The 17,380-nt window shown below is 55.9% G+C and overlaps 1 protein-coding gene across 1 annotated transcript in view; it reads left to right on the top strand.

Annotated features, from left to right (window-relative positions):
* The window catches only part of MAP3K14 (mitogen-activated protein kinase kinase kinase 14), a 41,656-nt gene extending 24,636 nt beyond the window's left edge, over positions 1 to 17,020 (top strand). Inside the window, exons 4-16 of the mRNA XM_012661518.1 lie at positions 1,120 to 1,330; positions 1,425 to 2,093; positions 2,961 to 3,098; positions 8,084 to 8,213; positions 8,434 to 8,565; positions 9,050 to 9,154; positions 10,881 to 11,044; positions 11,510 to 11,660; positions 13,026 to 13,379; positions 13,537 to 13,643; positions 14,033 to 14,177; positions 15,033 to 15,133; positions 15,473 to 17,020. Of these exons, the coding sequence (XP_012516972.1) occupies positions 1,120 to 1,330; positions 1,425 to 2,093; positions 2,961 to 3,098; positions 8,084 to 8,213; positions 8,434 to 8,565; positions 9,050 to 9,154; positions 10,881 to 11,044; positions 11,510 to 11,660; positions 13,026 to 13,379; positions 13,537 to 13,643; positions 14,033 to 14,177; positions 15,033 to 15,133; positions 15,473 to 15,637 (2,572 nt within the window). The 3' untranslated portion in view covers positions 15,638 to 17,020. The remainder of the gene's footprint in view (positions 1 to 1,119; positions 1,331 to 1,424; positions 2,094 to 2,960; positions 3,099 to 8,083; positions 8,214 to 8,433; positions 8,566 to 9,049; positions 9,155 to 10,880; positions 11,045 to 11,509; positions 11,661 to 13,025; positions 13,380 to 13,536; positions 13,644 to 14,032; positions 14,178 to 15,032; positions 15,134 to 15,472) is intronic.
* Positions 17,021 to 17,380: the final 360 nt, after the last annotated feature.

Genomic DNA, 17,380 nt, shown 5'->3' with positions numbered 1-17,380 from the left:
GGGCTGTGGAAACAGGAGAGAACAGGCAGATGCGAGCCTGCCCCAAGCCAGGAAGCCAGGGCGAGGCCGTCTGTTCCCAGGCTCCCTGCTCCCCCAAAGATGATTTTTGGAAACTGACAATTCAGCCTGGAAACAGTTCCCTTCTCTACCACCAGGCGGACTTTTGTATCATTGGAATTTGGAACCTGCTAGTGATAAAAAGCTTGGGGGAAGGGCTGCTGCCCTGGAACCTCGAAATGCTCAGTGTGCTCGAATTCTTCATGCTGCCCCAGATGCCTTTGGTCCCAGGGAAGGGGGCTTCTGGTACACACTTCTCTCAGCTGCCTGAGAGAAGCCTGTGGGCCTCTGGCAGGCCCCAGGACTGGTGGGTGGCCTCCGTGGGGCAGAGGAGGAGGCCAGGAAGAGGGGCCGAAGCCGTGGTCTGCTCACAGCTGTGTCCAGCAGCCCTTTCAGAAACCCCCTGCCGCCAGCTCCTTGAACACCTGGCAAGGATACCAGCCGGTCAGAGCCACGATGGGGATGGGCCCCGAGGCCAGCAGAGAGGGGCAGCCTCCACAGTACCAGGCACCAGCCCAGGCAGGCCGTCCGTGCTTATGCGGCTCCTCACGTTCTGACAGCAGCCAGGGACCCCGGGAACCTGTAGGGGTGGAGGCGACCAGCCTCAACTGTTCCCCCTTCCAGAAGCAACAGAAACAAGCTGTGGTCATTCAGGGCTGAGCATGCCTGCCCTGAGTGTGTGCCGCCCCCTTGGAGAGCAGTGCAAGCGCTGTGTGGCTGCTACAACCATCCTCCCCGAGAAGGGCCAAGCAAGTGCCCCGTCACCGTAGTAGTAAGCATGGCTTATGGGCGCGTGCCTTAGGGCCGGGCACTGAGGTAGGCTTTTAAAATGAACTATTTCATTTAAGCTCCATCTCTACCCTGCATGGCAGAAAATACCATACCCATTTCATAAATGATAAAACTGAGGTTCCTTGGGCTTTAGGAACTTTCTACCTTCATGCAAGTAATGACAAAGCTGGGATTTGACCTCAGGGCTGCGTGACTCCAGATACGGTTACCTGAACCATTCCCTCTTCCTGCCTCCACGTGCTCAACATGTGCATCTGTCTTTTTCTATAGCCAGTCTGAGAGTCTTGATCAAATCCCCAACAATGTGGCCCACGCAACTGAGGGCAAAATGGCCCGTGTGTGTTGGAAGGGGAAACGTCACAGCAAAGCCCGAAAGAAACGGAAGAAGAAGAGCTCGAAGTCCCTGGCTCACACGGGAGTGGCCTTGGCCAAACCCCTCCCCAGAACCCCTGAGCAGGAGAGCTGCACCGTCCCAGTGCAGGTGAGACCCGCCCCCCAGGCTCACGGGGCCTTGGGAATGGGACCTGTCCCTTGGCCCTGGCCCTATGTCCTCACACCTGCGGTTTCCCCCACAGGAGGATGAGTCTCCACTGGGCGCCCCGTATGTTAGAAACACTCCCCAGTTCACCAAGCCTCTGAAGGAACCAGGCCTTGGCCAGCTCAGTTTTAAGCAGTTTGGCGAGGGCCTCCGGCCAGCACTGCCTCGATCGGAACTTCACAAACTGATCAGCCCCTTGCAATGTCTGAACCATGTGTGGAAACTCCACCACCCCCAGGACGGAGGCCCCCTGCCCCAGCCCGCTCACCCCTTCCCCTACAGCAGACTGCCCCACCCCTTCCCATTCCACCCTCTCCAGCCCTGGAAACCTCACCCCCTAGAGTCCTTCCTCCTGGGCAAACTGGCCTATGTAGACAGCCAGCAGCCCCTGCCTGGCCCACACCTGAGCAAACTGGCCTGCATAGACAGTCAGAAGCCCCTGCCTGGCCCACACCTGAGCAAACTGGCCTGTGTAGATAGTCAGAAACCCCTGCCTGACCGACACCCGGGGCCCAGCTGCCCATCCCGTGGTGCCCGTGAGAAGTTTTCTGTGGAGGAGTACCTGGTGCACGCCCTGCAAGGCAGCGTGAGCTCCGGCCGCGCCCACAGCCTGGCCAGCCTGGCCAAGACCTGGTCAGCAGGGGGCTCCAGGCCGCGGGAGCCCGGCCCCGAAACCGAGGACAGCGAGGGGGTCCTGCTTACTGAGGTAACTAATCCCCCGAACACGCGTCCGCATCCCTCCCCAGCACCTCCAGTGCGGGAGCTGCCGCCGGGACTCGGGGAAGAGCGGTGCCCCTGGCAACCCGCCAGACCTTGGGGGGATGCTTTTCTGTCTTTATCAGGTCGCTCAGGCCTGTGGTGACAAATGAAATAGTAGGACAGTGCTCATCGTGGATGAAAAGCAGTCGTCTCTCGCTCCACCCCCAGCCTCACTTTCACAGCCGTTTTAGCTGTTTCTATCCTTGGTTCCTCCGGTCAGTTGGCTCACAATTGCGATCGTGTGTACCATGTGAATAACACATCCACTGGGAAGCAGGAGCGAACTCACAGCAGCTGGACACAGGAGATGGGGATTGTGTCCATCTTCACCTCGCCCTTCCTCCCCTTTCCCTCTGGTTCCAGATAACTTTGCAACTTTAAATGATTTTACCAAAGTTTAATTTCTGAGTGTTGCTCCATCTACTTGTAACGTCATCCCTTGACCCGCCCCGCCCCCAGCTCCTGTCTGCTGTTCCTCTCTTTCTTCTACCTTCTAGCTGGGGTTATAGTTTTCCATTGTCAGGTTTGTTGGCAATTCCATTTCTGTCCCATGATCACAAGTGTGGGAGAAGGCTTTTCATCGCATGGATGAGCTGGCCTCTGGCAGCCTGTGAACCTCTCCTTTACCTCCACTGGATTCTTGAAAGCCCTTCTGTGGTCCTGCCCCGCTCAGAGCCCTGCCTTAGATCCAGAGGCATCTGGTCGCAAGGGCTCAGCTCAGCAGCCCTGGCAAGGACTGCCAGCTGGAGAGCCTTCGTCCCTCCTGCTGCTGCCCTGGCCACTAAAACTGGCCTCTCTTGCCTGCCAACCCCAGAAACTCAAGCCAGTGGATTATGAGTACCGAGAAGAGGTCCACTGGGCCACGCACCAGCCCCGCCTGGGCAGAGGCTCCTTCGGAGAGGTACACAGGATGGAGGACAAGCAGACTGGCTTCCAGTGTGCTGTCAAAAAGGTAGGCCAGGGCTCAGGGGCTGAAGAGGGAAGCGAGGCAGGGTCCCTGGTGCATGTCCTCTGCTTTCTGTAAAGGACAATCACAAGGTGGCCGTGGGTCTGACTTGTTAACAGAGTGTGGCTGTTGCTAGCTGCCCCGGGTTGGCTGGAGGTGGAAGGGAGCAGCCTGTCACATGTCCTGGCCTGGTCGCTGCCCTTGGTGTGCTCGTGTGTGAGTGTGAGAGGGGCACACAGCCATGGTGTCTGGGTACAGCCTAGGCCACTCCTGATATAGCCACAGCCCTTAGGAGCAAGTCAAGACCTGGAAGATGGTTGGACCATAATGAAATTCATGCTGAGCTAAAACCCCTAAACCATGTAGTGGGGCTGACCCACCCCTGGACCAAAAGGTAATAAGAGCAGTAGCCCCAAGGCCGGGCGCGGTGGCTCACGCCTGTAATCCTAGCACTCTGAGAGACCGAGGCGGGCGGATTGTTTGAGCTCAGGAGTTCAAGACCAGCCTGAGCAAGAGCGAGACCCCGTCTCTACTAAAAATAGAAAGAAATTAATCGGACAACTAAAAATATATAGAAAAAATTAGCCGGGCATGGTGGCGCATGCCTATAGTCCCAGCTACTGGGGAGGCTGAGGCAGAAGGATTGCTTGAGCCCAGGAGTTTGAGGTTGCTGTGAGCTAGGCTGACGCCATGGCACTCACTCTAGCTGGGCAAAAGAGTGAGACTCTGTCTCAAAAAAAAAAAAAAAAGAGCAGTAGCCCCCACCTATCGGGTCCTTTGGGGAGGCTGTACACTTCGGGAGTTAGACAGATCTGCTTTGAGCTCTCCCTCATGTTGGCCAGGTATAGTACAGTCCTGTGAGGCAGGCCTTATGAGGAAATGAAACTGAGCAAGAGACTGAGTAACTGGCCTAGTGGCAGAACCAGAATTCAGACCCAGGTTTGTCTCACCCTAGAGTTTGGCTTTGAACCACTCTTCAGAAAGAGGCAGAAGAAGAGGTTGACTCATGGTCCTAGAGTTTTGATTACAGTCAGAAGACATGACCCACCTCTCCCGCCCCTTCATCTCGGTTAGAACTGGAGACCAGAGAGGAGGCTGCGACTTGCCCAAGGCCACATCCCTGGGCCTAGAGCCGAGGCCGCCTCCTGTGAAATCACACTGTCCAGGCCAGGGTGAGAAGCGAAGGCAGCAGACCACAGGCTCACTGGGAGCGCCCTGCCCCCGTTGGCATCTTTTCCCTACCCTGACTCTCACCTCCCGGTTAATGGAAGCCACCTTGTCCCCAGCCCAAAGTCTTAGCCTCAAAGCTAGTACTGGGACCTCAGACACGTCTCTGTGGACCATCGTCTTGGCCCCTTGAGCATTTCAGATTCCCAGATTAGGGATGCTCAACTGGTAAGTGTAATGCAAACATTCCAAACTTTGAAAAAATCTGAAATCCAAAACTCTCCTGGTCCCAAGCATTTCGGATAAGGGATACTGAACCCACAGCCAGACCAGACAGGCCCAGCACACTTGGGCCCCATGCAGAATGGACACTGCCACAGCTGTCTTGGGTGCCTGTGGCCTTAAGGGGTGAGGCTAAACTGTGATGTGAGTAAACCTGGCTTCCCAGGTTTGAACTTGGGCGAGGGTGGTGGGATGAGGGAGGGGACTACCTGTAGGCATTACCGCAAACTTCAGACGCACTGCATCCAGTGAGCAAGCTCCACCCCACCACCCCGCACTGGCAGAAACATGTGCTGAGTTCGCTGAGTTCTTGCCAGTGTGGATCTTCATCTGCCACTTGCACGCCAAGGCCACGTGCCTGCCCCCACTCAGCTGCGGTTCCCCTCCCCAGGCTACCGGAGAAGGCTCAGCTGTCCCTCCTGAGAGGTGGTGGGAGGAGGGTGAGAGAGTGTGAAGTGTCCTAGAGACGGGCACCCAGTGCTGGGAGCTTAGTCACTGGGCTTCTCAGCTGTTCCCCTGCTGAGGTCCTCAGAGCCCCGGGCAACAAGATAAACAACCCTAATATAGTGGAAGAAGACAAATACTCCATTTCTCACCCTCCCCTGCCAAGGCAGTTGGGAAAGCTTCAAGCACAAGACATGGACTTCTAGCACCAGGGCTGCTGCTCAAGCCCACCGAAGCCGGCCACTCAGAACCGCCTCTTTGCTACCTAGGAGCACTCGGTGGAGACAGCGCTCTGCAGCCCACACAGCTGCTATTGTTGGGCAGACGGCCCCTCCTTTCTCTCAAGGCAGTGGTAGCCTTTAGGGTTTTCAGCTGGAGGATAACATGAGAAACAGCTTCCTGATTAAGGGGTAGGGACTGGGAGGTGGGCCAGGGATCAGAGGCCAGGCTGCATAGGGTCAGAACAAGTCCATGCCCTCCAGTGCTCCCCGGGGAGAATCGGATGTATGGTATCACGTGGTCATGCCAGCGCCCCCTTGGTCCTCCTTCTAGAACACCCTTGGCCAGATACTGATTGGCCATGGGTCCAGGGTTTTTGTTCTGTTTAACCTTACAACAAATCTGTAATTGCAAACAAATACAGATTCATTACAAAAGCATTCAAATGATACCCAAAAAAACTAAAGCTTCCCTGTTCCCCAATCCTATTCTCGGAGGTAACCGCCCTTTGACATAAATCTTTTTTTAGACATTTTGTGCATATATAAACATGTAGTTGTTTCTTTATAAAGATGAGATCCTATTCGAGATTATCCTGTACCATGTTTTTTTCGTGTAATGGCATATACTGGACAGATTTCCTTGTTGGTATGTGTACAACTCTCTTGTGCTTTTTACCAGCTAATATAGAAGCTCTTATCCTAGTCCGTGGATGGATTCCGTGAATTCCGGGAACTTTATTCAAAAGTGTGTGTGTGTGTGTGTGTGTGTGTGTGTGTGTGTGTGTGTGGTGTATATGGGCACGCCCACATTTTTGATGGAGAAGGGTCCATATCACTTACCAGATTGTCAAAGGGGTCTGTGGCCCACAGAGAGTTAAGAACAGTTCATTTTAGAACATTTGGCTGGAGCGTGGATTTCTGGGAGCCTCCCTTTGGCTCTGCCACTGATCTGGAATAGTGTGGCCAAGTCAACCCAGCTGTCACCGAGTACCTGCTCTGTGCCAGACAATGTGCAGAGCCTGGGGACAGAGATGTGGCATCCACAGGCGTGGCCTGAAGGAACTCTAGTTGTAATGGGGACAGGGATAGATGTTTGTATGGGGGAAAGGTGAGCAGGCTCTGGCTCTGGACGCACCTTTAGATTGCAAATGGAGCAAGGAGCAAGGGGCGAATACCTCGATGGTGATGCGAAAACAAGGGGGACCCTCTGATATTTCCTGGACATCTGTGTGCCCAGTACTGTGTCGGTCCCTTCCTCATAGTTTACATTCCTGCAGTCTTCAAAAGAACTTAGAGGATTGCCATCAGCCCCCTTTTTACTGGTGGAATAAAGCAGATAACACTAAACCAAACAAGAGGGGGGAGTTCAAGGAGGAAAAAGTGGTGCTGGCGTCAAGCAGGCGGGGAGCTCGGAGGAGGGAAGCAGCTCTTGGATTTGGCAGTGGTGATTGCTGGCCGTGCTCCTGCCTGGGGATGCGCCTCGTGTGGGTACAGCGTGCAGCACGTACGGGCTACGCCTGGAAAGACCTGTGGGAGGCCGGGCGGCCGGCAGCTCTGGAGTCCAGCTTCGTAAAGATCTGTCATCAGAAGGAACTTAGCGTGACCTCATGCTGAAGCTGAACTGTGTCTAGCCAGTAGTTGACGTGGTGTGAGCGTGGCCGTTCCCTCAAATGTGAACTATCCATTTGGTGTCCTTCTGCGTTCTCTGGGGTGCCCTAGGGTGCTTTAACTCGGTCTGGGCGCGACACTGTTAAAGACATTGGCTAACACCAGTCCCGTTGGTGAATTAGTTCCCACTCAGGTTCACAGGCCTTTTAGAGCTGGAAACGCTGACAAAGAGTCAAAGTTCATGGGAGGTTATTAACCAAGGCAGATACTAAGTAACAGAAGAAAGGCATTTTCCACTGATAGGCAAAAGTCCAAAACCCCCACGTTGTCAGATCTCCCATTTGCCGAGTCAGCAAGTCTGAAACAACACTCTTAACGGGGTGTCCCTGATAGGTCTCTTCCAGGCTGCTGCTGCCACTGGCGCCCCCTGGCGATGCCGCTTAAGGCTTGCATGAGAACCGGCAGCAGCCAGGAAGGACAAACGTTCATGAAGTCTAAGTGTTTAATCCTCTGCTCTGATTTGAGCTGGAGGAAGTGGGGAGCTAGCTCTTCCTGGGCTCCCAGCGGCGCTCCTTCCAAATCTTCACCCTACCCAGTAGCAGACACCACTGTCCCACCGTTCACGCTGGGAAGCACACGTTGGTGGGAAGTGTGCTGCCTCGTTTTAAATGGCTGAACCAGGATCTCAGCCCAAGATGTTTGTATCTAAGGCCTATTTCTTCCTGCGAAGCTGCCAGTCCCTGCAGAAAGGAGTGAATGATCCCAGACCTGCCTGGGCCAAACCCCTCCCCAGAAGCCTCTTCCCGTGCTCAGAGGCTGGGGAAGCAGCTGCAAGCACAACAAACATAAACACTGCCCTGCCTGCTTAGACGTTCAGTCCTCTGGGAGAGAGACAGATAGTTAGAGCAGGAGTTAAGTGCTGGGAAAGATGCCGAGGACTCAGAGACACCTGTCAGAAACCCAGCTTCTAAGGGTAGATGTGGATGGTGTTAAGCAAAAGGCCCCATATCCTAGAAAGTGTCAGACATTTGGGCTGGGGAAAAAAATGTTCTATGTCTGGCGGATTTGAGGGTGGGCAGCATGCCAGGAGCCCAGGTAAGGAATGTAGTTTTTGTGTGACTGTGTTTTTGCACATGCTCAGCACTGCAGAACTTTAATTAAGAACAAGAACTTGCCCCTGACGCCAAGGGTGTGGGGTGCACCGTTTAGTCTCTGAGGGTCCAGCAGGTCCCCTCACCCCGACTCACAGATGCCTCTGGGCACTTTCAGGTGCGGGTCGAAGTGTTTCGGGCAGAGGAGTTGATGGCATGTGCAGGGTTGACCTCACCCAGAATTGTCCCTTTATATGGCGCTGTGAGGGAAGGTCCTTGGGTCAACATCTTCATGGAGCTGCTGGAAGGTAAGGAGCCAGGCCCCACTCTCCCTCCGAATTCAGGGCCGAGAGCTCCCCCTGATCTTGCCCAGGCTGACTGGTAGCCAGTCAGTCCATTTTTAACCTCCTGACCCTGCGACATCTGCGGGACAGGCCTGCTTTCCCACCAGCTGCCCTTCGCTCTTGCCCTTGGCTGGCCCAGAGGCCTGGGAAAGCCCCATGTAAAACCTGGCGCGTGGTCTCCTAGGTGGCTCACTGGGCCAGCTCATAAAGCAGCAGGGCCGCCTGCCGGAGGACCGGGCGCTCTACTACCTGGGCCAGGCCCTGGAGGGGCTGCAGTACCTCCACACGCGAAGGATCCTGCACGGAGATGTCAAAGGTGAGCTCAGGCCCACGTGGCACTGGTCCCCAGTGGGCTTGTCCCTCATGCCATCCTGCCTGATTTCCCCCCGTTCCTCTGAGCCCTGCCTGCTCATCTCTGGTGGCAGGGCCTGAGTCAGGCTGACAGAGCTGTGCCCGGTAGGAAGGGGAATGTTCTCTAAGCCCTCGGCCGGGCACCGTAGTTTCCAATAGATGGTCCCCACAGAGAGCCCTGGCAGGGGGCTTGGGCAGCACCCCAGGGAGTAAACCCTGCTCCTGTCCCCTCACCTCAGAGATCCTGCCTGCTGCCTGCTTCTAGCCTCGGCCCATTCCCTTCTTCCCTGCCTTCTTCCATGACTAATGAAACTAATCAGAAGCAGCAGCTGCCGTGTAGGCACAGCCAGAAAGTTGCCTCACTGGAGGCCAGGGCAAGCCGAGCCAGGGTGGGCTGGGACCGCACGTGACTCACCTGTTCCTCTTCCTCCCCGGTGTCTGCATGACAGCTGACAATGTGCTCCTGTCCAGCGACGGGAGCCATGCGGCCCTCTGCGACTTTGGCCATGCTGTGTGCCTTCAACCTGACGGCCTGGGGAAGTCCTTGCTCACAGGTAAGGCCCCCCACTGCCCCCCCTCAGGATGCACCAGCCACATGCCTTCCTGCTGTCCACAGTGGGCTTAGGAGATGCCAGCACTTTGTGTCTGCTGATGCCGTTAAGCCCTGGCTGATTATCAGGATTTTGTTGTTATGTATAAACGTGATAATGTGCTTTGTTTTTTTGTTTTTGAGACAGGGTCTCTCTCTGTCACCCAGGCTGGAGTGCAGTGGCCCAATTGTAGCTCACTGCAACCTCCAACTCTGGGGCTCAAGCGATCCTCCTGCCTCGCCCTCCTGAGTAGCTGTGACTACAGGCACTTGCCACCATGCCTGGCTAATTTGTTTATTTTTTGTGGTGATGGCGTCTCACTCTTGCTGAGGCTGGTCTTGAACTCCTGGCCTCAAATGATCCTCCTGCCTCAGCCTCCCAGAGTGCTAGGATCACAGGCCTGAGCCATGACGCCTGGCCCAGGTGCTCATTTCTGATGCTCTTCTCACAAGGAAGAGGACAGAAAGATTGGGTGACTCTCTCTAGGTTCCAGGCCTTCTGCCTTGGAGCCCCTATTCCCCCCATGACCCACATTGTGTGGCCTTTTCGGGGGTGCTGTGTTGCCAGTCTGGGACCCCAGCTCTGACCATAGCTGGCCAGAAACACAGTGGGCAGACTGACCAAGAAGCCTGGGCTCCACAGCTAATGAAACGTATATTTTTAACTTTTTCTGATTATTAAAATAATCCATGCCCAATGTGAAATATTTGGCTACAACAGAATTAAGCGTATAAAAGAGGAGGAAAAAAAGAATTCTCGCCATTCCTGTTGCCCGGAGAGATAATCATGAATATTTTAGATAATTCCTTTCAAGTTTTTTTTCCTGTGCCTAGTTAAGGCCATTATAACACAATTTTGTGCCCTGCTTTTTTCATTTATGGCATTAAGCATAAAATGATTTCATTTTGACCAAAAGGAAAACAATCTTTTAGAGGTCTCTGATTGTGTATTGTTTAAAGGATTGTGTTGGCTAATTTTGAAGCCGTAAATTGAACATAGACACCCGACTTCCACCTTAAAATAACTTTAATGGGGTTTTTTTCTTATTACAGAAGTAATACCTTTTCTAACATTGTTTGAAGTAGAGCTAAGCGAAAATTTTAAGTATAAATCACCAGGAAAGAAAACACTGTTAACATCTACCATCAAGCCTTCCAGTCTTCTATGCATAAAAGTTTTCTATTATTGGGGTTGTTTTCACTTACTAATATTTCAGGAATATCATACCAATAATTTGTCTTCTACAACTTAATTTTCATTGTGCAGCCCCTTTCCCAGTTTTAAAAAGCACTTTAGGCTGGGTGGGGCGGCTCGTGCCTGTAATCCTAGCCCCAGGAGGATGGCTTGAACCCTGGAGTTGGACGTTGCAGTGAGCTATGATGATGCCACTGCACTCTAGCCTGGGTGACAGAGCAAGACCGTATCTCAAAAATAAAAAAAAAAGCACTTTGAGGATTTAATTCAAAGGGCAGAGCCCATGTCATGAATGATCTTCTTTGTACGGGTCCCCAGCAGGGTCCCTGGCTTAGCTCCTCCCCAGCGAGTTTGACTTGGAGGCTTGGTTTCTGCATTTAAAGTTCTTTAACAGACACACATCTGAAGTACACCAAGAATTAGCTGGGGTGGGCCTTGCCTGGGCTCTTGCCCATCGGAGTTCACGGGTGACTTTCTGTCTCCCCCGCCTTCTCAGGGGACTACATCCCCGGCACGGAGACCCACATGGCTCCAGAGGTGGTGCTGGGCCAGCCCTGCGACGCCAAGGTGGACGTCTGGAGCAGCTGCTGCATGATGCTGCACATGCTCAACGGCTGCCACCCCTGGACGCAGTACTTCCGGGGGCCGCTCTGCCTCAAGGTCAGTGGCAGACCTGGGCGGCCAGGAGGGGAAGCCCGTTTGGGCAGCTCTTCAGGAGCACACATGAGCGGGGGGGCCTCGTCATAAATATGGGGTTCTGATTAAAATACGTGCCACCCAAAACTAGGGGCCCAAGGAGAGATCCCAGCTGAAGGACTCATTGGGTTCGTGGCAGGGGAGAGCTCCCTCTGGCCACAGCCTGGGCCACCTCCACCTGCCTCCTGATGGGCCGGCCTGGAGGCCATGGCGTCCTGCTGCCTGGCTCTGGCCTGTCTTATGTGGATCCTTTTTTTCCTTTTGTAGGAAAAGTGCCAGCCCTCGCTCTAGCCCAGACTCTCCATTCCTTGTGACAGAGCCCAGCATGGCCTCGGGCGGTGGGGGCGAGGGGCGGAAAGCAAGACCAGAAAGCTGGCACAGGAAACTGGGGGGAGGCAAGCCTCACCTATTGCCTTTCACCCGCCTCAGATTGCCAGTGAGCCTCCTCCTGTGAGGGAGATCCCACCCTCCTGCGCCCCCCTCACGGCCCAGGCCATCGAAGAGGGGCTGCGGAAAGAGCCCAGCCATCGAGCGTCTGCGTCGGAGCTGGGGGGCAAGGTCGACCAGGCGCTGCAGCAAGGTGAGAGCCCTGCGCTGGGGGGCAACCCCCGGTGGGCGGACATCAACAGGCCCAGAGGGGCGGCAGGGCGGGCACAGGTCCGGAACGAGCCATTCTCCCTCTCAGAGCCTCAGTTTCCCCATCTAGAGCATGGGGATGCCAGCAGCCTGGGCTTGTTGGGGAGACTGTGGTGATGTGAGTGCAAGGCTTAGTGCCAGGCCCTGGAAGACGGTTAGAACGTGTAAAGGGCTCAAACGCATTAGGAATCAGAGATACAGAATAAAGGCAGGTATCACCCGACAGCCATCTGACCGGGACAGAGCAGGAAGCTGGTAGCACCAAAGTTGGTGGGGATGTGGGGCAGTCGGAGCCTGGAGGCATCACTGGAGGGCGCGTGGACAAGGCCACAGCCACTCTAGAGGACACCTGGCCACACTGAGGCTGTCGTCTGCAGAGTAGGACTGAGCGCCTCCACTTCCGGGTGCGCTGCCAAAGGAATTCTGCAGATCCATGAAGGGGTGTGCCTGAGGGCGTGCCCTGAAGCTTCATTTGTGGGAGGGGAGCTGGGTGCCATCCGGGGTCCCTCACCGGGAGAGTGGAGAGGCAGAGGGTGGGGGTACCCGGGGAGCACCCAGCAGCAGTTCATGGACGGATCTTAAAGCCACCGTGCTGAATGAGCAGAGGAACCAACAGAACAGGACCTAGAATGTAAGGTCTTCTTTGTAAATTAAAAAATGATAAATTAAAAACAACATGCATTTTGCAGGAATGCAATCAATTCAAAAGTGCTACATCAGACATAATAGAATGTCACCTGGGGGACAGCAGGGAAGGAATGGTGGTGGGAATGAAAAGAAATAAATAAAACAAGAGAGACCTTGCACAGCCCCTCACCAAAGCCTGGTGGCAGTGATGCAATGACAAGGATGGCCCCAGGGCTGAGCTGCCCCCAGGCCAGAGAAATGGTGCCCTTGGGAAGCACCGACTGTGGGGATGGGGAAGGAGAGGGGCTGGTCAGGGTGGTCAGTTTTCCTGGAAACTCTTGAGTTGATGTTGCCTCAAGGCTCATTTTAAGTCTTCTCTTTCCTATTAACAAAGTCCTTCTCTGGAGCTGTTGCTATAGTTTTAGAATCTGCTACTGATACCTAGAAGGAAAATGGAATAAAAGAAAGAAATGCAGTCTTGTCCCTAGTATGTGTGCCCATCTTACTAAAGAGGCCTCCTCCAGAGGCCACCACACTGCCCTCCTAAATCAGTCTCCCATAGTGGCCCCAGCAGGGTGCCCCTCTCTGCTCCTCTTAGCCCTCCACTGGGAAGAGCCGTTCCTGGCTGTGCTGGGTCCGAGGCTGACACGTTTCCAGCTCACCACTGTGCTCTCTCTCACAGTGGGGGGCCTGAAGAGCCCGTGGAGGGGAGAATATACGGAACCAAGACATCCTCCGCCAACCCAGCCCAGTTACCACCAGAGTCTGCACGCCCAGCCGAAGGAGCTCTCACCAGGGGACCTCGGGCCCCAGCCAGCCGAGGACACAACCGCCCGGGCCCCTCAGCTTCAGCCTCCCGTGCCACCAGAGCCCCCAGAGCCGAGCAAGTCTCCACCCCCGACCTCGAGCAAGGAGGAGTCTGGGACGTGGGAACCCTTGCCTCTGTCCTCCCTGGACCCGGCCCCTGCCAGCAACCCCAGCTCACCAGAGCGGAGAACCACGTTGCCCGAGCAGGAGCTGCAGCAGCTTGAAATAGGTGCGGGCAGCTGCAGCTGTGGCCTCAGGCCCGGGCCTCCCACCGGGGCTGTGCTTCTCCTTCCCCTCCACACGGGCCTTCTCGGCCCCTTCCCCGGCAGGACGGCCCCTGACAACACAGCCGGCCTCCTCGCAGCCATCTTCCACTCTGCCCGCAGAATTATTCCTGAACAGCCTGTCCCAGCCGTTCTCTCTGGAGGAGCAGGAGCAGATTCTCTCATGCCTCAGCATCGACAGCCTGTCCCTGTCAGATGACAGTGAGAAGGTGAGTCGGCCATGACTCCGGGGATGTGGTTCTTCCGGCCCCGACACCGAGCATGTGGCTTTGTGGCCAGCTGGTGAATGGGCTGTGTGCAAGCGGTGGGTAAAGGGAGGCTGGCAGGAGTCACCCCTTCCTTCTGGGACGGGTCCCCACTGGGGTGTGTGGGGTGGGTCATGGTTTCCCATCTTCAACAGTCCTGAGGATTAGGTACTAGGGAAAGTAGGGGGTAAGCCTTGGTCCCCCACAGAAGTACTCCTTACCCCGCTCCAGCATGGGCCATGAGCTCGTCACCCCAGGAGAGGGCCCAGGTCCCCTTTGCCCCAGTGAGACCAAGGCCAGGGATGGCTCCCTGAGCCCAGGGGCCTGAGTCTGTGCCCCTCTTGTTGCTTCAGAACCCATCAAAGGCCTCGCAGAGCTCGCGGGACACCCTGAGTTCTGGTGTGCACTCGTGGAGCAGCCAGGCAGAGGCTCGAAGCTCCAGCTGGAACATGGTGCTGGCCCGGGGGCGGCCCACTGACACCCCAAGCTACTTCAATGGTACAGTCCCCACAGCAGCTGATCTGCCTGGAACTAGGGAGTTGTTGAGGGGTTCATGTCTCCCCCGGGCACAGGGCGGGAAAGGGAGATGAAAGGACCTGGCTCGCCCACGAGCCTCTCCCGATGGGGCACTGAAGAGCCATTGTCCCTTCATTGGCTGCTGAGGGAGTCCCAGAAGGCCCCCGAGCACGGGGAGGAGAGCAGTCTGTCTCCCTGGAGTAAGAAACTGAGCAGTTAATCTCTTCTGAAGGGAAAAAAGAAGGAACGGGACCCATGAGCATTTTAATCAAGAACTTGACAACACATTTGTCAGAATCCTCCTCTGCTATTTGAGGTCAGAAGATGAGAAAGACAACATAGGGTTTCTTAATTTCCAAGCCTGGTTGCGTAGGTCATGTTGTGATTTTGCTGGAACAAGAGCTTCATCAGTTCATGGCTTCCTGGCCCTCCCCAGGGCCAGGATGACTTTCGGCATCGGGCCCCCGTGGCCTGGCCAAAGCCTGCTTCAGCTCAGGGAACAATCACAGTTGCCCAGAATCTCATTTAAGAGTCTTTGCTTTCAGTTCCTTCCTGCTTTGCATCCACATTGGAATACTACTTCCGCCAGGAGCCGACCTCAGCTTGTGGCAACGCAGCCACAGTCCAGGTGTTGACGGCCAGGAAGAGCTAGCCAGGTGTAGGATGTTAGGGCTACTCCAGCCTACCTTTCATCTCTGCTGCTTCGTCGCAGTCAGACCTGCTCCCCTCTAAATAGAGCAGAGTGACTTAAAGGACAGGTTCCCCAGCCCCTGCCAGGACCCCGCTCCTTGGGGAGCAGCAGCTGCTCTCCTGACCGTCACCTTGCCTGCCTCCTAGGTGTGAAAGTCCAAATACAGTCTCTCAATGGCGAACACCTGCACATCCGAGAGTTCCACCGGGTCAAGGTGGGAGACATCGCAACTGGCATCAGCAGCCAGGTAAGGGGGCAGGTATACACTTAGGGGCAGAGTCCCCAGAAGCCAGTGCACCTGGCACCACCCTCCAGGAAGATGGCTTTTGAATAGGAGAAATGGCACTCCAGGGAATAGTCAGACATGGCCTCAGATGCCTCCCAGGGTCTCAGGGCAAGACCGGCAGTGGTGACTGAGGGGTTCTCAGACCCACACTTGGGCCAGGTGGGATTCTCCAGGTCCTCAGAAGGACAGCAGACAGTGCCTTCAGGCCTGCCCGTTTGGCTGGGGCGAGATGTCTGCACGTCCAGGTAGCTTCTGAGCCCCACGCCCCTCCCTCAGCCCACTGGTTTGCTCCGTCCCCAGATCCCAGCCGCAGCCTTCAGCTTGGTGACCAAAGACGGGCAGCCTGTTCGCTATGACATGGAGGTGCCAGACTCGGGCATCGACCTGCAGTGCACACTGGCCCCTGATGGCAGCTTTGCCTGGAGCTGGAGAGTGAAGCACGGCCAGCTGGAGAACAGGCCCTAGCCCCATCTCCCCCGAGGCTCCGCTCTGCCAGGAGGGAGCAGCCTGCCTTCTCGGTGCCGTGCCGTGCTGCCCTGAGACACGGCTCAGCCTGGGACCAGGGGCCCAAAGCAGCCGAGTCAGGCAAGCAACAGCCCCCCACGACTTCCCACCTGAGTCCTGCCCCACTGGCCAGGGGAACACTCCGCCATGAGAGGAGACAAGGAGGAAGGCAGGACTCTTCCTCGGGAATGAAGACGATCTTCTCTGCCCTGCTCCAGTGCAGTTGGCCTGACCCGTTTGGATCAGTGACCACTTGCTGGCAGTCAGGGAGGGCAGCTTCCGGCCTGGGTCAGGAGGGATGGGCGAGCCCCTTGGCCCCCAGGCAGGTGTGAGGGTGTCACGTATCGAAGGGCCCGCACCCAGGTCTGGTCTAGGACCAGGGCAGCAGGTGTGCCTGTCCTTGGGTTAATGGGAGGGCCTCTGACCCCGTGGCCTGGCCTTTCCTAGCCACCTAACTCCTCTGGATCTAGGAGGAAGGAATGCCCGACCCTGGGAAGTCTCCTTGGTAGAAGACACCACACTTCTCAGGTTGTCGCAACACAGGTCCTGAGCTGAACTCTGCTTCAGCCAAGGACCACAGGAGATGTTTAAGTGAAGTGGTTCTCAGTCCCCAGCACGTGCCCCTGTGCCCTAGAGCAGCAGGCCCAGCACTGCCACTGACTGACCGGCACTCGGTTCCCTCATCAGTAAAGTGAGGGGTGACACAAGACCCACGTGACAGGGAGGGTCTGTGGATGAGGCATGACAGTTGCCAAAGAAAGCAGCGGATGTAAGCGCCCCTGTGCCCCAGGCCCCGCTGTCAACACCCCATCCATCAGCTCCCCAGGAGCGCAGCTGGGCGTCACACTCGCACCCTCTGCCCTGCCCCTACCGTAGGGCACTGCCAGCAACACTTTGCACTCTGATGACCTCAAAGCACTTTCGCAGCCGCCCTCCAGGAGGGTGGGTCAGTGGCTCTGCGTGAGCCCAGTAGGCCAGCAGATGGAGTGAACACACTCAGTCTTGACCTGCCCCCATGCTTGTGACCCCTCAACCCTCTTCCAGATTTCTCTAAGATGAGCACCCCCTTCCCCATTGCCCCAGCCCAGCCTCTCCTCTGGGGGGAGCTGCTCAGGACTCATGTAGCATTAAATCAACTGTGAATCGTTGGGGGCAGGGGACACCGAGACTCCTTGGAAGAAGCTCGTCCCCAGTCTTGCCAAGGTAGCCTCTGTCCAGCTGTTCACATGGAGCCAGACTGCTCCCAGAGAGAGACCCCCAGCCCAGCACACGAAGAACTGCAGCCTTGGTACTGCAGAGTGTGGGTTGTAGAGAGCTCTTTGTAAGCAATAAAGTTTGAGGTGATGACAAGTTTCTAGGCCATGGGTGTCTCCACTCTTGCCTGCCTGCTCGCTGAATGACCCTAACAGCTGCCTTCCCTGTCCTTCCTGGTGGGGTCTTTTCAGTGTCCTTGTGTTGGTCAAGGACTGTCTCAACCCTTGAGTGAGGCTGCTCTCCCCACCTCTCCTCTCAGTGGATGCTGTCCACTCAGACCAGCACGCCCCACCCAGTGACAGCAGGGAAGTCCCTGGCCAAACAATGCCAGGCAGAGAGGAGGCAGAAGAGGATGCCAAAGCCTGCACACATTGTGCCATTGTCCAAGTTGGGGAGCCCAGTACCACCAGGAGGGACGTAAGGGATGGGGCGCTGGGCACTGACCAGGCA

This window comes from Propithecus coquereli, unplaced genomic scaffold, assembly GCF_000956105.1.
Source record: "Propithecus coquereli isolate 6110/MARCELLA unplaced genomic scaffold, Pcoq_1.0 Scaffold714, whole genome shotgun sequence".
In the NCBI taxonomy this organism is placed as follows: domain Eukaryota; kingdom Metazoa; phylum Chordata; class Mammalia; order Primates; family Indriidae; genus Propithecus; species Propithecus coquereli.
The sequence above is the reverse complement of the archived record's forward strand: the minus strand, read 5'-3'. Positions and strand labels throughout refer to the sequence as shown.